The sequence below is a fragment of the Tympanuchus pallidicinctus genome, unplaced genomic scaffold (genome assembly GCF_026119805.1).
Source record: "Tympanuchus pallidicinctus isolate F22 unplaced genomic scaffold, pur_lepc_1.0 scaffold8, whole genome shotgun sequence".
NCBI lineage: Eukaryota > Metazoa > Chordata > Aves > Galliformes > Phasianidae > Tympanuchus > Tympanuchus pallidicinctus.
This window is the reverse complement of record NW_026294802.1, coordinates 36,292,149-36,309,849: the sequence shown is the minus strand read 5'-3', so window position 1 is coordinate 36,309,849 and position 17,701 is coordinate 36,292,149. Positions and strand designations below refer to the sequence as shown.

Sequence of the window (17,701 nt, the reverse complement as noted above, 5' to 3'; positions counted from 1 at the left end):
ACTTCTACTGCCATACTACCAACATCTGCCTCTGACATTGTGGGCCTACAAAATAAAATACATGGCATTAGTTTCAGAAAAGGCTTTGTGTTAGTATTTATTGAGAGTCTTTTTCAGTTGTCAGTAATGTCCACTAAGTTTGTATCTTTACTGAAGTCTGGAGAGGAAGTCTGAGTTCAGGGTGTGAATTGTTCAAGTAACTCAGCATCTATTCAAAGTTTTTGTCCTATCTACGTCTTTTTTTTTTTTTTTTTTCTTCCTGTTTTTCTAAATCTCATGGGATTCTGGCCTTGCATTTGTTTTCTTTGGATAGGAGACACACTTTTCTAGATGTGTATGTTATTATCAGTAGATGCTAACTTCCATCTTCTTACTTACTGCATCATATTTCAGTATCATGATTTTGAGTCATTATGTGTATTTGATTCATGGTTAAAGTCCTCATGTCCACAAACGTACAATGTGGCAGCTTCCAGTTTAAGATTGATTCACTCTTCAAATGGGTAAATGGTTCATACCACCAGATGGTGAGACTTCTGAAGACAAAGCAACTTTTGCTTTTCTCCTGTCAGTGTGTGACTCTAGAAGACATGGGGTCACATGGAGACTTAGATGACTACAGGAAATTCAGAGTAATGCATGGAGGCATGTCTTCTCAAGGTTTGGTGGTGGATTATTCTTTTGTTTTGCTTTTATCTTCAAGAAAAAAAGAAGAAAAAAAAAAAAGACTTGGACTCATTGAACAAGAAAATGCTCAAATTTTCATTTTGAAAACAAGAATGCATAGCCCTTACTATGCTCAGATTAAGCTGTGCAATAGTGAGAGAACAAAGATTCTTGAGATATGTTGCCAGATCTCCACTGCAAAGCAATTGTAAATGCCTTAATTCCATAGCCTTTACACATAGCTGATAGAAAAGCCATATAGAAGATGAACAATTCATAATCATCATCTCAGAATCATACTCCATTTAAAATATGGATCACTTTATTCTTCACTTACTTCAAGTGTTTTAATCCTGTAGCAGAAAAAATCAACTCTTTAAACATACAGAACTATATTTTTCCAAAGTAGACTGATGATCAAGTTATGCTGTCTGCACATGTCACTACTACTGCCTTCTCAGCTAATGTCAGAGACAGTTTTGGATCTCCAGGCATTATAGCAATGGATATGCAGCCTTCTGCTGGCCTAAAATGTGATTGCTCTCCCCCAAAATACTGAGGTACAGAATTAATGTTGTATTTGCAGTGTATCTTGAATCTATTGTGCAACAAAGGTAAGTGCTTAAAAATAATTTTAATTTTGTTGATTTTCTTTCTGGAATTGGAAGGTCTCTACTCTGACTGAATTAATTTTGATGGTGTTAAGTTTTAAAATTTAGATCTTTCAGCTCCTAAGTGTGCTAATCATTTCCCCATACTGATGACTTATCCATCCTATGTGCTTATACATAGCTAAAATAACCTATTAGCTGTATATACTCTGAAAAAATAATGCAGTTGAAAGAGTTAATAAATCTGGATCATCAGCTCTGTGGAAATTATATTCATTTTATTATTTTTTTTTACTTAATTTTAATAACGTGCTCAAGTGTTTTACTTGAATATTTAAAGTTCAGCACATGCTTTGCTGAACTATGGCTTCATTATTACTATGAGAGAATATTTTATTAAATATTCAGGAAACTGAATTCATTAGTCTTCCACTACTTTCTCTCTCATACTGTATATCTCAAGAAAAATTCTTAATGTTTCCTTGAGATAAATACAGTTCTTGATGATGAAGTAGTGGATTAAGTCTGGCTATTGTCTTTGTCTAACCAGGAAGACAATTTTTTATTTTAAAATAAAGTCTGTCTTAGTTATTTAGTATATAGTATCCTGTCATGTTACTGAAGTGTATATTAAAGAAAGCTGGAGAGCAAGGGGAAAAAACAAAAATACTGTATATGTTCCAGAAATAATTTCAAAGACCTTGAAGAGAACTGACTAGGACTGTCTACTAACTGCTTTTCCTATGTTCTAGTGAACCTCAGTCATTTATGTGCTTTTTCAAAGTGTAGCACAGGCTTTCAGGAATCCTGTGCCACTCTACAAGAGGACATACAGTGACTAGGAGAGGTTTCCTAGGACATCCCAATGGCAGAATGGCCTCTCTTTAGGCCAGCAAATTGGATTCTAATGTAATGGCCAGGAAGCTGATACATGGTCTCCTTCTCTCCCTCCTAATTTTTTATGAAATCCCCACAGTGATGGGGATCTGCATCACCCTGACTGCTGGTCTGCTACTTCTCCACTGGGAGTGGGCAATTGGATCTTGGGTGGGTGGCAAATTGGGTGGGTGGCAAAGCTGCCCATGGCAGGGAGGGTGGAACTTGATGATCCCATCCAACCCAAGCCAGTCAACGGTTCTGTGATTCACCTGCATCAGTCAGCTCTGCCTGGCTACCTGGTACATGTCAGGCCTGGTGATACAATCCATCATAGTGAATTTTCTAAAGTTGCCTTCTCCATAAACACACAGGAAGTCTATTACCTCACTTAGGAATTTTTCTGTACAGAATCAAACAATCATCTAATGTGAGATTCAGTTTTGTATATTTAGGCTTGCAAAGGAGAACTGCAACAGCATCTAAATTAGGATATGAATGTTAATATACTTTTGATTTATTTTTGTGCAGCTTTTTTTCTTAGCTGAACCTGTTATGCCATTATCTTAAGCTGATCAAGAGTGAAGTAAAAAAAAAACAAAACTGAATTTGAAGCAGATTAGTTATGTAGGATGTGGAAATGATATTCATAATTAATAGAGTCAATTATTTAATCATAATTTCCCTTACGAAGTGATAGGATAGCTATATGATCGTGATTATACCAAAAAGCAATGTCTTTTGACAAATATTACAGTATAATAAGACATAGAAAATTTCCAAATAAAGTACAAGTTGGTTTTAGTACATTTAATCTCTTCTCTGTAAGTTCAAAGAAAATGCAGAATAAATCAGATAAAGACAAGAGAGGAAGTATTTAAACATTCTTAAATTCATAGCTGTTATTAAAGCTATAAGAGGGAGAACAACTTTGTGTATATTTAAGTATTTAGGTGTGTGGTTTTTCTTCCAGTTAATTAGCTCAGGGGATTGAGTATATACAATTATCTTGATGAAACTTACCATTTTAGATGAGCTTTAGCCATTCTCATGCAGGCCTCTATTAAAAAGTCTTTTATAATTTTAATAACATATCATGCAGCTACTTAATGACATTTTGATATCCTAGCTGCTCACTGTATATTTACTCCCCATTGCTTTTCATAACTCATATTGCCAATAGCATGTTCTCTGTAAGTCAAACTGTTTCTGGAAGATAATATAAGCAAGCCTCACAGTAGAATCTTTTTTGAAATATCTACGAAATATCTAAGTAAAATAGTCTATTGTACACTGATCTTTTAAGATAAGAGAAAATCAACCGTATTGCAATAACCTCATTAGAATTTGGGAAATGTATGACAAATAATGGAGAACCTTTGAGTAGGCTGACAGATCTATTTGCTGAACATGGAAGCTGTTGTTACTGAAAACTTTGGAACATTTATCCCAACTTTATAAAAGTCTTGCCTTGCCCAGTAATAGTTGCAGTATTGTAACATGTGGTACCTTTTATTAAAATTAGAACTGTTTTCTCATGTATTCCCATATGCCAGCTTTTCTTGCTTCCTCTGGACTTCTTTCCTTACCTCAGCATTGATAATTACTGTAATGTGATCTCCCCTGGTGGGCAAGTCTCTACCGAGTAGAATTTAAGATGAGGATTCCCAGAAGTGATCCCTTATGGAGTCAGCCATGCTGGAGCTGCTCTAAAGTGATGCCATGGCAACACTGGAATGAGATGTCCTCCATGATATCCCTTAGTGTCAGCACCTCTCAAGTTCATAAATAATTTGCCCTGATTTCTGAGAGTGGGTGCTTTCCTGAGCAACTTTGGTGTAATTTGGTCTGTCATCTAAGCATTTTTGTGCAGCTTTGCAATGTCAGCCACTCATAATTAGCTTTGTGAAAGACAGGTTTTGCTGGACACTTCCACAAGTGCATGCTGGCAGCAGAGTAAGGGTACCTCCATCTTGCAGCAGAGCTTAGAAGTATCACAGTTAGTCTCATGGGCAGAGCAATGGCATGGAGTGCACACAGCGCTACACAGATGGGGTGATGAAACAGACATCATAGTCTCACCTGCATGAGCATCAGCCCAGAAGGATGAATAGGGTCTGCAGAGGAACAGCATAGTGAGACAGCAAATGCAATTGTGAGTTCAGGAAGCTGTGCTGTGACTCCTGCCCTTCTACTCCTGCACTACTGTGTTTGCATTAATGACATACAACATATTAAAAATGGAAAACAACTTAATTTGTAATGTACAGCATTTCTGCATAGTGTCCTCAGAATTCAGTCAAGAAATATGGTTCACATAATCAATATCAGTGTAGTAAGCTAAAAAATGTCACTTGTACTCACATTCTTCTGACACTGTTGGCACTAACACAGTGTGGTGCTGAATAAGAATTCACATTTGAAAGCTTTTATGTATTTATGACTAATTAATACTTGGGAAAGCTAATGCTTTCTGTCTGAAGCTAATAAATATAATAATTGTTTATTGCAACTCAATTTATTAATTCTTTTCAGTATTGAATTGCAAATCCATTACTGTTTTTTAATGTGGGGCTCTGCCATGAATGCTATTAGTATGTGTTGGTCTTCTGTTGAGTTGCGTTGCTTAGTGGCAATCTTATATAGCCTGTGAATTTTGTGCTTCATCCAGTGAAATATTAAAAAGCTTTTAACTGTTGAATGATATTTGTTTATGTACAGCACGCAAAGCATGTATACTCTGAACTAAGCAAATTCTTTCACTGTTTTTCTAACTAGAATTCTAAAATAAATAATAGATTGGTTTGTAAGCCATTTGTAGATCTATTTAGCATAAAGGTTCTGTTCATAGAGAAGAAAGAATGATTTTGAAGAACACTATACTTTCTGAAGATAAAAAACTAGTCGCACACTATGTTAACATATTTTTAATGTACTTTTATAGAAAACACAGAAAGAAACAAATGGGAAGGATCAAAGAAGTTAATTAGTCATAGTGTCCCTTTCAATAATACAACCATGACAATTCCAAGAAAATATGCTGAGTTAAAAATGAGATAGAAGCTCATACAACCCAACCCACCCAGCTCCCAGCCCTGCTACTACATTTAATTTAGTCAATGACTTTGACAACTGATGTCTTCACAAATGGAATAAAAAATACATTACTTGATGCTGATTCCTTTAAATCTACACTACTGTTATGAATGTTAATCATAGTTCAAGGTTAACCAGTCTCTATCTGCACAGTAACCATGGAAAGATCTAATATATGAAAAATATTCAATTCTTGGTGATCATTTCTTTCCTTTACCTCTCTCATATGTTAAGGCTTAAGGGAGGTGTGTAGACAGGATAGAACAAAAGACAGTGAAACCCAGTGTTTTCAGTATGTCACATTTTCAGTCAATAACCCAAGCTTGTCTTACAGTACAGTGACCGTGCTCACCTTTTCTGATCTGAATAGCTTAAATTGCAAAATCACGTTTGATTGGAGAATTCACACTTGTTATTTGAATTTCAGACAAATATTCTGTGCTAATATGCAAATGTTATTCATTCTGGGAATCCGTCATTGCATTTGAAACATAATCCTGTCTTTCATGTCTTATTTTGAGACCATGTCTATGCTTATACATGTAGTACATGTGCATCATTTCTGAGTGTCGCAATTTTTACTGTTTAAAACATCTCAAAATTAAATTATTGTCACAGTGTGATTTATATATTTCCAGACACTTTCATAATATGTTATCTAGCTAAATGAACACTTCTGAATTTGATAACCTTGATAGGGACCTTTCTGATTATACGGTAGCTCTGTGAAAGAAGATGCATATGGAATGCTTTATCTGTACCTGGAGCTGCTGCTTCAGCTATCAAACTAATGGAACTGTAATGGAACGCTTACTAGCAAAATTAATGGGCTGCATTCTTTTCTTTGTCACTAGATCTGTATGGCTCCATTAGGTCTGATTTGTTCAGGGATGAGAGGAAAGAATGATGAAGATGCCAGTATTTTGCTGTGTAGCTGAAAGGAATCTATCACTTCATGCTTTTAAATTCATGAGCTACTTAGCATCTTGATTTGCTAACCTTCAACAAACTGATATTAGTTAAAGAAAATCTGTTTTGGTATGGTTTTATTTACAAAATAATTTATTTATTCTCATTTTTCTATGATTGCTTCATGAAAGAAGGAGGTCAAGGATATTTGTTTCTTCCGCCATTGTTCATTATCGCAGGTACTTCTAGCAGAGGAAGTGGTTTCTCTGGGATTTTACTATAATCCACTGGAATTTATTTTTATTGAGCCTTATTTCCTGCTACTGCACTTGATAGTAGTTGTTTCAAAGTTCAGCCATGTACAGAAAATGAAGTGTAATAGCAATCATGTTTACTTTCTATTAAAGTATGGATTTTCTGAAGAGACTAATTTACTGGGAGAATTCTCTGTGAGACCGTTTTACACCTACAAACTAATATCAAAACCTGGTGTAACAACCTTTCTTAAGGACAAGCAATCTAATTTGACACAGATAGCAATGCCATGTTATATATTTTTGTTAGTATTATAGCTGAAATACTGCATAGTTGCCTAGGTATTTCCGTCTTGAGGTTTTCTTTGAGACTTCTTGAACTCAGGAACTTTTTTCTCTTCTTATTATTAACTGTGTCTCTTTGGAGACATTTTTCAACCTCCACACAAATTTGGCACTCCCTGTCTTCCAGAATTTGTGTATACTTAGTTAAGCTACAGCTAGTTGGCTAATAGAATATAGATAACAGGGAAAAGAATTACTAGATATGGAAAAATTCGTTAAATCTGTTGACTTGCTCAAATGGTGTCTATAAATCATCTATCTGTAAATCACCCTGATTATCTCCCTATTAGGGGGTCTTTTACCTACTGTGTATAAGCACTTTTCAGATCCTCTAGTGGGGAGTACTAAATATTCCAAATGCAGTCTGAATAGAACTCTGCTGCTACAGAAATCCCCCTAACTCCATCCCCAATGATTTTGCATTATGAAGCAGACAACTTTAAAAGAAAATTTAAAGTACAGCTATTGTTCCATAGTGCAGAGCACATGAAAGGCTGTGAATGAAGTTTTGTTGCTGACGTGTATATGAACAAGAACAATATAGTGAGAATGTAGTACTTCAGAGAATAGAAAGCATAATTTGAAACACTAACTGTGATCAGTGATATTTTCTTTGCATATTTATCAATGCCCATGGTTTTTGGAAGGCTTGTGGAATACTGCTAGAACAACTTATGAGAGTAAAGCAAAAGTGACTCTTCAAAATCAGAGGCTGATGTATGCCTCAAAAATTGTGATTTTGTAGCAGCTAATAAAATCTCTCTAGTATACAGATTATAGTCTGCTGTGGTTATAATTTAATTCTGTTTATATCCGTCGTCGTTCTCTTCAGTGGAATTTAAAGGATGCACAATTTAAACATTTAGGTATTAATGGAAAAAGGAGACAACATATGAATTAGTAATTGAAATGTTTCTAATCTTAACCTGTATGAAACCATTTTAAGACAGCACTTTCAAATAGTATTTCCTTCCTCAGAAGAAGTGTATTTGTATTCACACATTTATTCAAATACACTTTCAGTAAGGATTGTTATGTTGATCCAGTGTTAAAGATTGCTGCTGTGCTTTATAATCTTCCTGTTCTCTTTGCATATTTATCTGTGTCAGGTAAAGCTATTCCAAAATTTCTTACATTATTTTATACTTTTTTGAACACTTGTCCTCTGCAGAAAGACAGGAAAAGAGTGTTTTAGCAAGTTTTATAGCCATCCTAAAACCTTCACCATGAAAACTGTGATGTTGATGGTTTCTTATCTCTCCTTTTCTTAATACAAATCCTGACATGTTTTTTGCCTTTTTTTTTTTTTTTTTTTTTGCATTGATTGGCAACTCCTTTTTATCTGTATTTATTATACATTCTAAGTTTTATTTATGTTATTTATTCCTTGTTCTTTTGAACTCTTCTTTGGTCATTTTGATAGTCTTATATCTTTTTCATCCAGTTCCTCAGTCAGACATTTAAGTGACCACTGCTGAGTTGTTTTTAAGCCTGCAGTCTGCAGTGTCATTCTGTACCCATTTATTATGATACCATGCCTATAGTCCTGAAATCCACATAAGGTCATAAAAATTTAATTCTACATAAAATAGTAACTTTTTGCTATATACAAAAGCCTGTAATTATGCCAAAAGTTTTTGCAGATACAAGGAAATATAATCAATATAAACAAAATTATAACAAATTAGATAATAGCTATCTAATCATTATGGAAAAAAAATTGCAGCTAAACAAGCTAAATCAAAACTGCAGGCAGGCAGGCAAAATTCAAACAAAGCCTGGGAAGAAAATTCATACAGAGCTGGTAGGAGATTGGTAGCATGTTACTTGAAATGGCAATACAGGCTTACAGAGTTACAAAATCAGCAGAACAAACAGTCTTGTATTGCTTTATATCTCTTTGTCTTACTGTTACTTCTAATTCGTAAGTTGACTGCTTAGGAAGTCTAGATTAAAAATTGTTGTAAAGACCTTTTCTTCTGTTTCTGCACTGCTCTTTCCCAGGCTACATTCTGTGCTGCTGTACTTCATTGTTTCACTGTTGTTACAGAATTTGAAATCTTGCCCGTTTTAGCTAGATCCTAATCACCAGAGGTTCAAGAAGAAAAAAGCAAAGAGAAACCTGTGAAGAATCCACCTAACCTAAAGTGATTTTGCAGCTAAGTTCAGGAGTAGCTACGATACCTATTTTTCCTTTCTTACACTAGCCATACTGTCCTCTAACTTGGGTTTATGGGTGGGATATTTTTTTATTAGTTTCAAATCCAATGATGGTCAGCAGTAGCTGTATTTAGTAGCTTAAGTAGGTTTTACATACCCTGAGAAAGCTGCAAATACCCTTCCTTGTTACATTCTTATCTGGACTTTTTCTTTTCTTGAAATGTGGACTGAGGACCTGGATTCCAATAAAGAATTTGGTGTGCACCTCTGCGTGCTTCTCCACAAAATTCTGACACTGTATCAATGCTGCTTTTCGCATTATGACTGGAGATTAGAAAAGGAATCAAAGAGGTAGTGAAGATTTCAAATAGCAGAGAGCACAGTCTGTAAATCAATGAGCATTTTAAAAGGCCATATTTTGGAATCAAGAAAGGTAATATAAGCCTCTTTACCAACAGAGGTGCATTTATCCACCTGTTAGAACACAATGAGGAAGAAAGACGTAAATTCCACTGCTGATAGCACTTTCAAGGCTAGGCTTATCTTTTCCTAATGTGGTGCCAAAATTAATCAGTTTCCACACAACTAACATAGTAACAACAAGCAAATTTCAAGGAAATTTAGCTTTAGTTGCAGTAACAGTGCCAAAATGATATTATTCTTTCAAAACATGTTTTGTAGACATAACTTCTATGTTACAAAGAACAAAAAAGTTTATCAGTTGGTCAGTTACATATTTAAATATTAAAAATATAAAATTAATGCCAAAACTGCTCAAGTGAGGGAGAATAACATAGGTTCAGTTCAGAATAACATTTGTTGTTGCAACAGCAAGATTAAGAATTAGACTTTAATATAGAATAAGATTCTACTATTTCGATTGCTGATATCTCTTGGTCCTCAGAGTTTTTGCATGGAAAGGGTTAATTTTTCTCACAGTTAAAGTAGTATTTCAAGGGTGTAAAGTTATTTTCCTAAGTGAGTAAATAATGTCTGTAAGGGAATTGGCAAATCTCTCCTTTAACAGATTATTTCAATATTTCACTGTTCTGACAGAAAGTGTAGCCTCTCTGTTCACCCTCTGTCCACTTCTAACCTTGATGAGGGTAAATCCATTAAAAGGGGCAGGTTATTCTCTACGAGCAATTGTGTTCTTCCTCAGTGAAATTCATGACTGCAGTAGTAACTACAGAATAATAATAGGCAATGGACAAAAGTTATTAAGGTTCTTTGCAGAAGTCAGACAGCAAGGTGCTTTAAAAGTGAGCTTTTGAGTTATTTTAAAAGAAGTCCCATAGCATCAGTGTCATTTGTTATTTAGTAAAGACTTCCATAACCCTACAATATCCATTTTTCCTTTTTAGCACTAGTCATGTTGTCCTCTAAATCAGGTTTATGGGAAGGATATTTCTTTATTAGTTTCAAGTCAGATGGTGGTCAGTAGAAGTATTCCTCTGGGCAAAATTATTCCCTGTCTGAGCTTCAAACAAGTTTTGATTCATTTATTATATTCTCAGTCTGTGTGCAGACCTCCTACTGACATCAGTAACAAGCAGTGCACTGAGGAAAACACAGAGCTTTGAAAATGAGATGTTATTTGTGTTGGAGAAGAGTATTTTAACATTTATCTCTGTACTAATGCTGTCACATTTTATATGCAGTAGTGATGTTTGCAGTAGTTTTATATTTTGGCACCAGCCTGTAATGTGTGTGCCATCATGCTGTATACTCAGAGAACTAATCCCTGTGGTAATTTTACATTTGCAGGCCACTTTATGGAATAATTGAGATAAAGGATATTGTGAATTCTGTATATATCAAACAACCTACACAGAAGTATGTCAAGACTTAAAAAAAAAAAAAAAGTAGCTAAATTCTGTCAAAAAGGAGTTATTACTTATCAGTCTGGTTATATATTGTCCTTTGCTTAAGTGCAGGAAAAGGAGGCAATGGATCAGGTAAATGATCCTTGCAAGGGATCAAACAAGGAAAATGTAATGTTAGACTGCAGTTTCAGTGATCTACTCTAGATTCTTTTAGATATTGTGGGTTATTAGGTAGCCAAATTATATTCAAGTAATTCACTTGCTTCATCAAACTACAGAATATGGAATTAGATATAGACTACTTCAGCTTCACTGATTTAATTATGTAGTGGAGAGAGTATGGTGAATATACATTAATCCTATGAAATGAAATCAAGAAAATTAGCTGAAGATATTCCTAGGGGGCTATTTGGTGTCCATTTGCATAAAATGCTGAATTACCTGCTTACTGAAATCACTTTATTTTTTGTGATGAGAAATAGAATTGGATTGAAGTAGTGGGTTTACATAAAAATTTAAGCAGGAATGTACAGGTTCAAATCAGAAGTTCAGTTACATTCTTGAGTGAAATCTGAGGGGGCAGTCTCAAGAGAATGGGGCCAGACTTTTTACAGTGGTGCCCACTGATAGGATGAGAGCCAGCAGGCACAAGCTGAAACATAGGCAATGCCATGTGAGCATGAGGAAAAAATTGTTTACTGTGAGGGTGATGGAGTACTGGCACAGATTGCTCAGATAGGTTGTGGAGTCTCCTTCCTGGAGATATTCAAAAGCTTCCTGGACACAATTCTGGCTAATGTGCCTTAGGGAAGCATGCTTGAGTGGTGTGTTTGGACTAGATAATCTCCAGAGGTCCCCTCTAGTCTCAACCATTCTATGATTCTGTGGTTTGTAAAGCAAAACTATTGAAATAACACATTAATAGATAATGAGATGTAAAATATTTACAAAACATATATTTGAAGTGTAAGGTAATCCTAAAAACTTTTGATTTTTAAATGTATTTCCAATTATTCTGCCAGAAGTACATTTTTATCCTAGGGAAATAGTTCAGTGTAGTTTCCGTTTTTGGTTGGAGACAAAATGGAATTTGGAAAGGCAGTACAGAATGCTTGAGGAAAGCCAACATCATAGTGTAGTTAGTGTAGCTCAAACCTGAGACACGGGTTCTGTTTAAATTATTCAGAATAGATAATTTAACCTTTTTCTGCCATGCCCAGCATAGGTAATCACGACTAGCTTTCAGACGATTATAAAATACCTCATCTGTTCTGACCAGCTGCTGCTTCTTGAACCTGAAAAAACACTCCTAGTTCATGTTTGTTATAAACCATGCAATTCTGTTTTTCTGGATTCCACGAAATGTTTTACCAAAGCAAACAAAAAGTTGTTTTTGAAGCAGTATATTTTTTCTTTCATTACATGCAATAGATATTTGTGCATGCAAAGTATTCTGCTTTGTATTCTCTGATTATTCTAACATGTCAACATGTGCCTTATACCTCTCAGAATTCATTTAATTTTCAGTTTTTATTGATTATACACATTTCATTTTGGGTACAGGTTTCTCTTGGACTTCTACATGCTCGTGCTACTCATATCCTCTGGCCTCCAAAACGCTGGCAGAAGTTACAACCAATGCTACCTCCAGAACGCAAACCTCTCCAGAGAGAGCAATAATGAGCTAAACATTTAGATGAAAAAACAAGGGGTGAAGCAAGAAATGCCATGGTTTTATCATCATCTGTAAAAGCTTTGCCAAGTGTGCTTTAATACCCAATACCATATCAGCAAATAAATGCAATATCTTCATGTTAAATTGCCACCTTTAGTGTGAAGTGTTTGTTTCTTTGCTTTTTAATCTCAAACAGTTGTGCATTGTGCATATTTGGATTGAAATAGTTACACATTTCTTGTAGGTTTGAATGTTCCATCTACATTGTTTGTGTTATTATTCTGTACCTGTGCTTCTCTGGATAAGAAATTATTAAAAACTACAATAAAATATTTTAATCTTTTACATTTCAGCTTGTTTCTTTAGTAGCTGAACAGACTGTTCATTATTATTGTTGATTGTATATGAAAAAAAACAACTCATTTAAACATCTTCTATAATTTCTAATACTGAATAATCAGTATTTCTATAGCTGAAAAGTTAATCATATATGCTATAACATTTTTTCAAAAAGCTAATGAGATATTTTTTTCTTTTAATGAGTCTTGTCTTTGTTACTAAACTGAGTAAATTTTGCTTAATTTTAATGTCTCTTTTGGGATTGATTATATAAACATTCCTGGTATATACTTCCTTGCTGAAGTAGACATTTAGAAAAAATTTACCAATCATATGGCAGTACATGAATGGAGTATTTCATTCATTTCTCAAGTATAGTAAATCATTGTTCATACTGTGTGCCACATTTAGTTAAAAATATGTCATTAATATGAGTACTATACAATTAGTAATATAAATACATCAATGTAAATACCTTCTTTGAATGTGCAGTAAAACTTCTACACACATAAGTGTTGAGAACGGGAAAAAATGACATTTTCAGTTGCAGATTAATGAGCCAGCTTACTTTCATATTTATTGAATTTTACTACAGATAGGATAGCACTTAAAAAATTTAAAATCACACAAAATTTCTTTAAACATTTCAGCTAAAATCATGCAATTATCCGAAATTCGGACAAGATGATAATATACCACATTTCTTTGAAGCCACATATGTAATTGTGTATTAGTTTAGATTGCGGGTTCAATCATAGTGAAAAAGCTCTACTTCTGTCCAATCTTCTTAAATATTCCCCTGGTACTCAGCACTGGTGAGGCCATAGCTTGAATATTGTGCTCAGTTTTGGGTGCCTCACTATGAGAAAGGCATTGAAGCATGTGTAAAGAATGACAAAGAAGATGGTGAAGGGTCTGGAGGACATTTCTAATGAGGAGCAACTGAGGGAACTGGGATTGTTCAATCTGGAGGAGGCTCAGGCAGGACCTTATTGCTACATCTAACTGAAAGAAAGATGTGGTGAGGTGGAGTTAAGCCTCTTCTCTGAGATAATTAGTGATTTAGTCTAGAGGACAAGAGGTAATGGTCTTAATTTGCACCAGGGGACCAGCAGAGGTTCAGGTTGGATACTAGAAAAAGCTGAATGTATTACTGACTTGAGAAAGATTATTCATTATGCAGAGCATAAAGAGCAGACCATTTTACCAAAAGCAGAAGGGTCCAATCAGCAGCAGTAACATACAACCACGTGTTACAAGGCATTTCAGATATATTATTTTCAGTCTCCAGATATGAAACACATTTGTCCTGGCTCTAATGAAATCAGTGGCAAAAGTTTCCCGGACTCAAATTATGAAGGGTACATCAGCATCCTTGCTCTTCAACTACAGGCTTTCTGATGTTTTGGTTCTTCCTCATGTCTGCAGCACAATAGGAAACAGGATTCATAGGTAGTCTATATGAATTAGCACGAGGGACACGTAGGACATTAGGAAATATGTTGATACGACATTTTAAATCCTTTTTTTTTTTTTTTTCTCTCTGAGGAGACACGTAAATACTCCTTCTATTTAGGAATACGTGGAATTGCATCTGCCTCTAAATTCCAGATTGCACCTGTAAACCAAAGAGTTGTTAATGGAGTTTCTCCATTAAAGATTACAAAGATTCAAGGGGTAGATTTTTATGTGTGTGCCAAGTTAGTGATTATGGTCAACATACATTAGGACCTACTGCTTACAAGGCTTGGTCACTGAAACGAATCTGGCATCTATGTCACCTAGACTGACTAAAAGGTGTATGGAAAGAGTGGAGTGCTAGAGTCAAAATGGGCAAGCTGAGAAGGGCAGTATTTAATTACCATGTTTAAGATGATGGAGACATGATTGAAAACAGACCCACAACAAACTCTGAGGCTAGAAAGGTTCCATGGAGGAATCTATCACCTGGGACCATACTCTAGAGACTTTATTTTAGCATACATCTTGAGAGAAATGTGCTTAGACGTGGTAGCTGAATGGCTAATATACTCATGTACAAAATATTCAAGTTCACGTTCAAGGTTTTCCTTAGCCTGAAAGCTTACACCAGACAGATAACATGCTACAATGAAATGTACCGCTTGGTAGATGAGGGAAGAGCAGGATATTGTACATAGAAATGATGTTCAGGGAAATACAAAAAGCTGTACGGAACAAAATGATGGAGAAAAGCTGAAATACTTTTTGCCACAGAATCTCACCAACAGAATCTCTTAACTTGTGACCAAGATAAGATATACACCTTTTTAAAGAATATCCACAATGGGAAACAAATTTCTGTAAATGCCTGGCAAAATCTATAATAGCATTACCTAACACCTCCTAGAAAGGTCAGCCAATTTTTAGCATTTTATTTTCAGTGAAAAGAAGGCTGTTAAGTCTTCAAAGGGAAAGAACAATTACGTCCAAAAATGGAAACAAGGTGAAATTTGAAATAGAGAAGCTCACAAACACTGACAGAAATTATGACTAAGATGGAAACCTCCACTTTTAGGCTTTAAACAAAATGCCTTATACTTTATTTCAGCAGCTATTAAGATTTCTTTTCTTCCTGTCAGACCTGTTAAATGATGCGGAGTAAATGGAAATGCAATGCCATGATCTTTTAAGTAGTTCTTCATGAAAACACTGTGTGTTAAGGGAATTATCTTCTCAAACTGTTACAGTTTGAAAAAGGGAGAGATCCTTTCTGTACCTAAAATTTGGAAAATAGTTGGGGTAAAGCATTTCTCAACTCTTTTTTTCTCCCTTGCTTTTTCATCAATATCATATATCAGTTGATGTAACGCTGTGAGTAAACATCAGTGACATTTTTGGCTATTACACATATGAATATGTGTTTTATCTCCTTTAAGATAACGATAATTGTCCCTAAGGGATAGTTCTTCCCTACAAGCAGAAAAGACCTCAGAATTCGTAGGAGGATCCAGAATCCAAATGGAATTTTTACAGCTATTTGTGAAGAAGGAATATCAAATCCTCCATATAATTTCCAAGTCCAGATTCACTTCACACAACTAACTTAGGCTGTAAGCATAGTCAGTGCCCTGCTTTATCTATCCACTCTGAGAATCCACAGGAGAAATGGGTTGAGCCTTTCTATGAAAGGTCTCAGTTTCTTTTCAGTGAGTCAGAAAGAACCTTTGGTGGCTTCAGTTAAGTTCCATGGGACAGCCTTGATTTTTAAATGATTTGGTTCTTTGCACAGCAGATCAACATAAGAACACTTTAATAAATCAAAATCAAGGCCAAATTGTCTCCTGCTTTTGCTTGAATTTTATTGCATAGATTAATCTTGACCTTCCCATGGATCCCACAAAGCTACATAGTTGCAGGCTTCTCCAAGTGATGATTTCATTCTTGACGGATTGCTCATAGTTATAGAGCACACAGGCAGGTAACATCTTTTTTAAAAATAATTTCAACAAATCTAATGTATATTAATTCACAAAATATTGAAGTTTTAGACATTTGTCTTTAACTCTCATATATCAAATTGTTTTAAAATTTTGTTGTTTAAATCACATCTTTCACAAGCAAAACACTACAGGTAAATAAAAATGTTCACATTCCAAACAACTTATCCTTTGTGTTAGCTCTGTTGTGGATTAATGGTAATTGATGGTAACTATCATTGAGATCTCATTCATATTGCATACTCTAGAAATAAGTAGGTCTTTTAGGTGAACAAATGGAAGAATGTGTACTTACACTATTTCTTAAATGTTCACACAAAAATTTTATTCTAAGTCTTAGCAAATATGTCCAAAATTAATTATACAAGTAAATGCAGTCTTTTTTTAGCCATTCCAAACACAGTAGTACCTGGAAAGTTCAGCAAACAGTAAGAATTCCTGTTCACTCTCTACAGTTGGTTTAACTTATATAGACTACCTTATAGCACAACTCCAAATCCAAGCCTGACAATGAGTTTCCAATAACTTTATTCCAAGCATGAAATCATCTGTTCTTCGGGGTTTGATTTTTCAGTACTTTTAAAAGCAGATCTTATTACTTCTAAGGCATCTTAACTTGGCATGCTTAATTTGCTGAATCAGTGCCCAATACTGAATATCATTGCAAGGGTGTGATACTGAGTTTGAACATCTATGCTTTTTTTTCTAAATTGATTTAAAAAAGAGAATGATTTGTTCTGCTGTATTTTTTTAAATAATCTGCATTTGAAACAGATCCTTCTCAGATGCAAACAAGTGAAAGTTTTTGAAAAACACTGAGTACTTCCAAGGGGATTTTCTAAGACTACTTCAATGACTTAAATGCACAAGTTCAATTGAAAAATGGTGGAACTTTCCAACTTAAATAATTTTGGGATAAATCCAAAGAGTGAATTAGCCATCTGGCAGTCAGTACAAGTGCTTTACTCTATCACTTATTCAGAGTGAGTGTAATCATTCTTGTGTATTTGGTGTTTTTTTTCTCTTTTTCTCCCTTTCTTTCTTTCACACACATAAACACACCCATGCACCGATGTTACTTAATCCTCTAGTTATTTAAGGTATTAAAAGCTACATTCACAAAAGATTTCAGGTGCTGTACTACCTCTTTAGGGGCTTAATATATTTAATCTAAACATCCAGTCTCCATATACAGTGAATATGAATTAGTTACGTAATAATGAGATTTCTGCAGTACACTGAACTGTACAAACAGATAGAAACCGTCGAAACAGATAGAACTGTCCAAACATAGAAAAGTTGGTCTCTAAGATTGCATCAACACTAATAAATTAGGTCTGCCTGTAAAGCATCTCTGGATTACAGTTTGGTTTCAGGGCAACACTTCTCAACACTCATTCACACAGCTCCTGGAGTTCATGAGTTTATGCCAGTTTGTATCTATTCTTACAAGTAGTTTGAACAGCCCCTCTTTTGGAGAATGATA

The 17,701-nt window shown here is 34.9% G+C and overlaps 1 protein-coding gene across 1 annotated transcript in view; it reads left to right on the top strand.

Annotated features, from left to right (window-relative positions):
• Nucleotides 1–12,763, top strand: part of IMMP2L (inner mitochondrial membrane peptidase subunit 2) — a 446,117-nt gene extending 433,354 nt beyond the window's left edge. Inside the window, exon 6 of the mRNA XM_052667976.1 lies at nucleotides 12,307–12,763. Coding sequence (XP_052523936.1) covers nucleotides 12,307–12,423 — 117 coding nt within the window. The 3' untranslated portion in view covers nucleotides 12,424–12,763. The remainder of the gene's footprint in view (nucleotides 1–12,306) is intronic.
• Nucleotides 12,764–17,701: the final 4,938 nt, after the last annotated feature.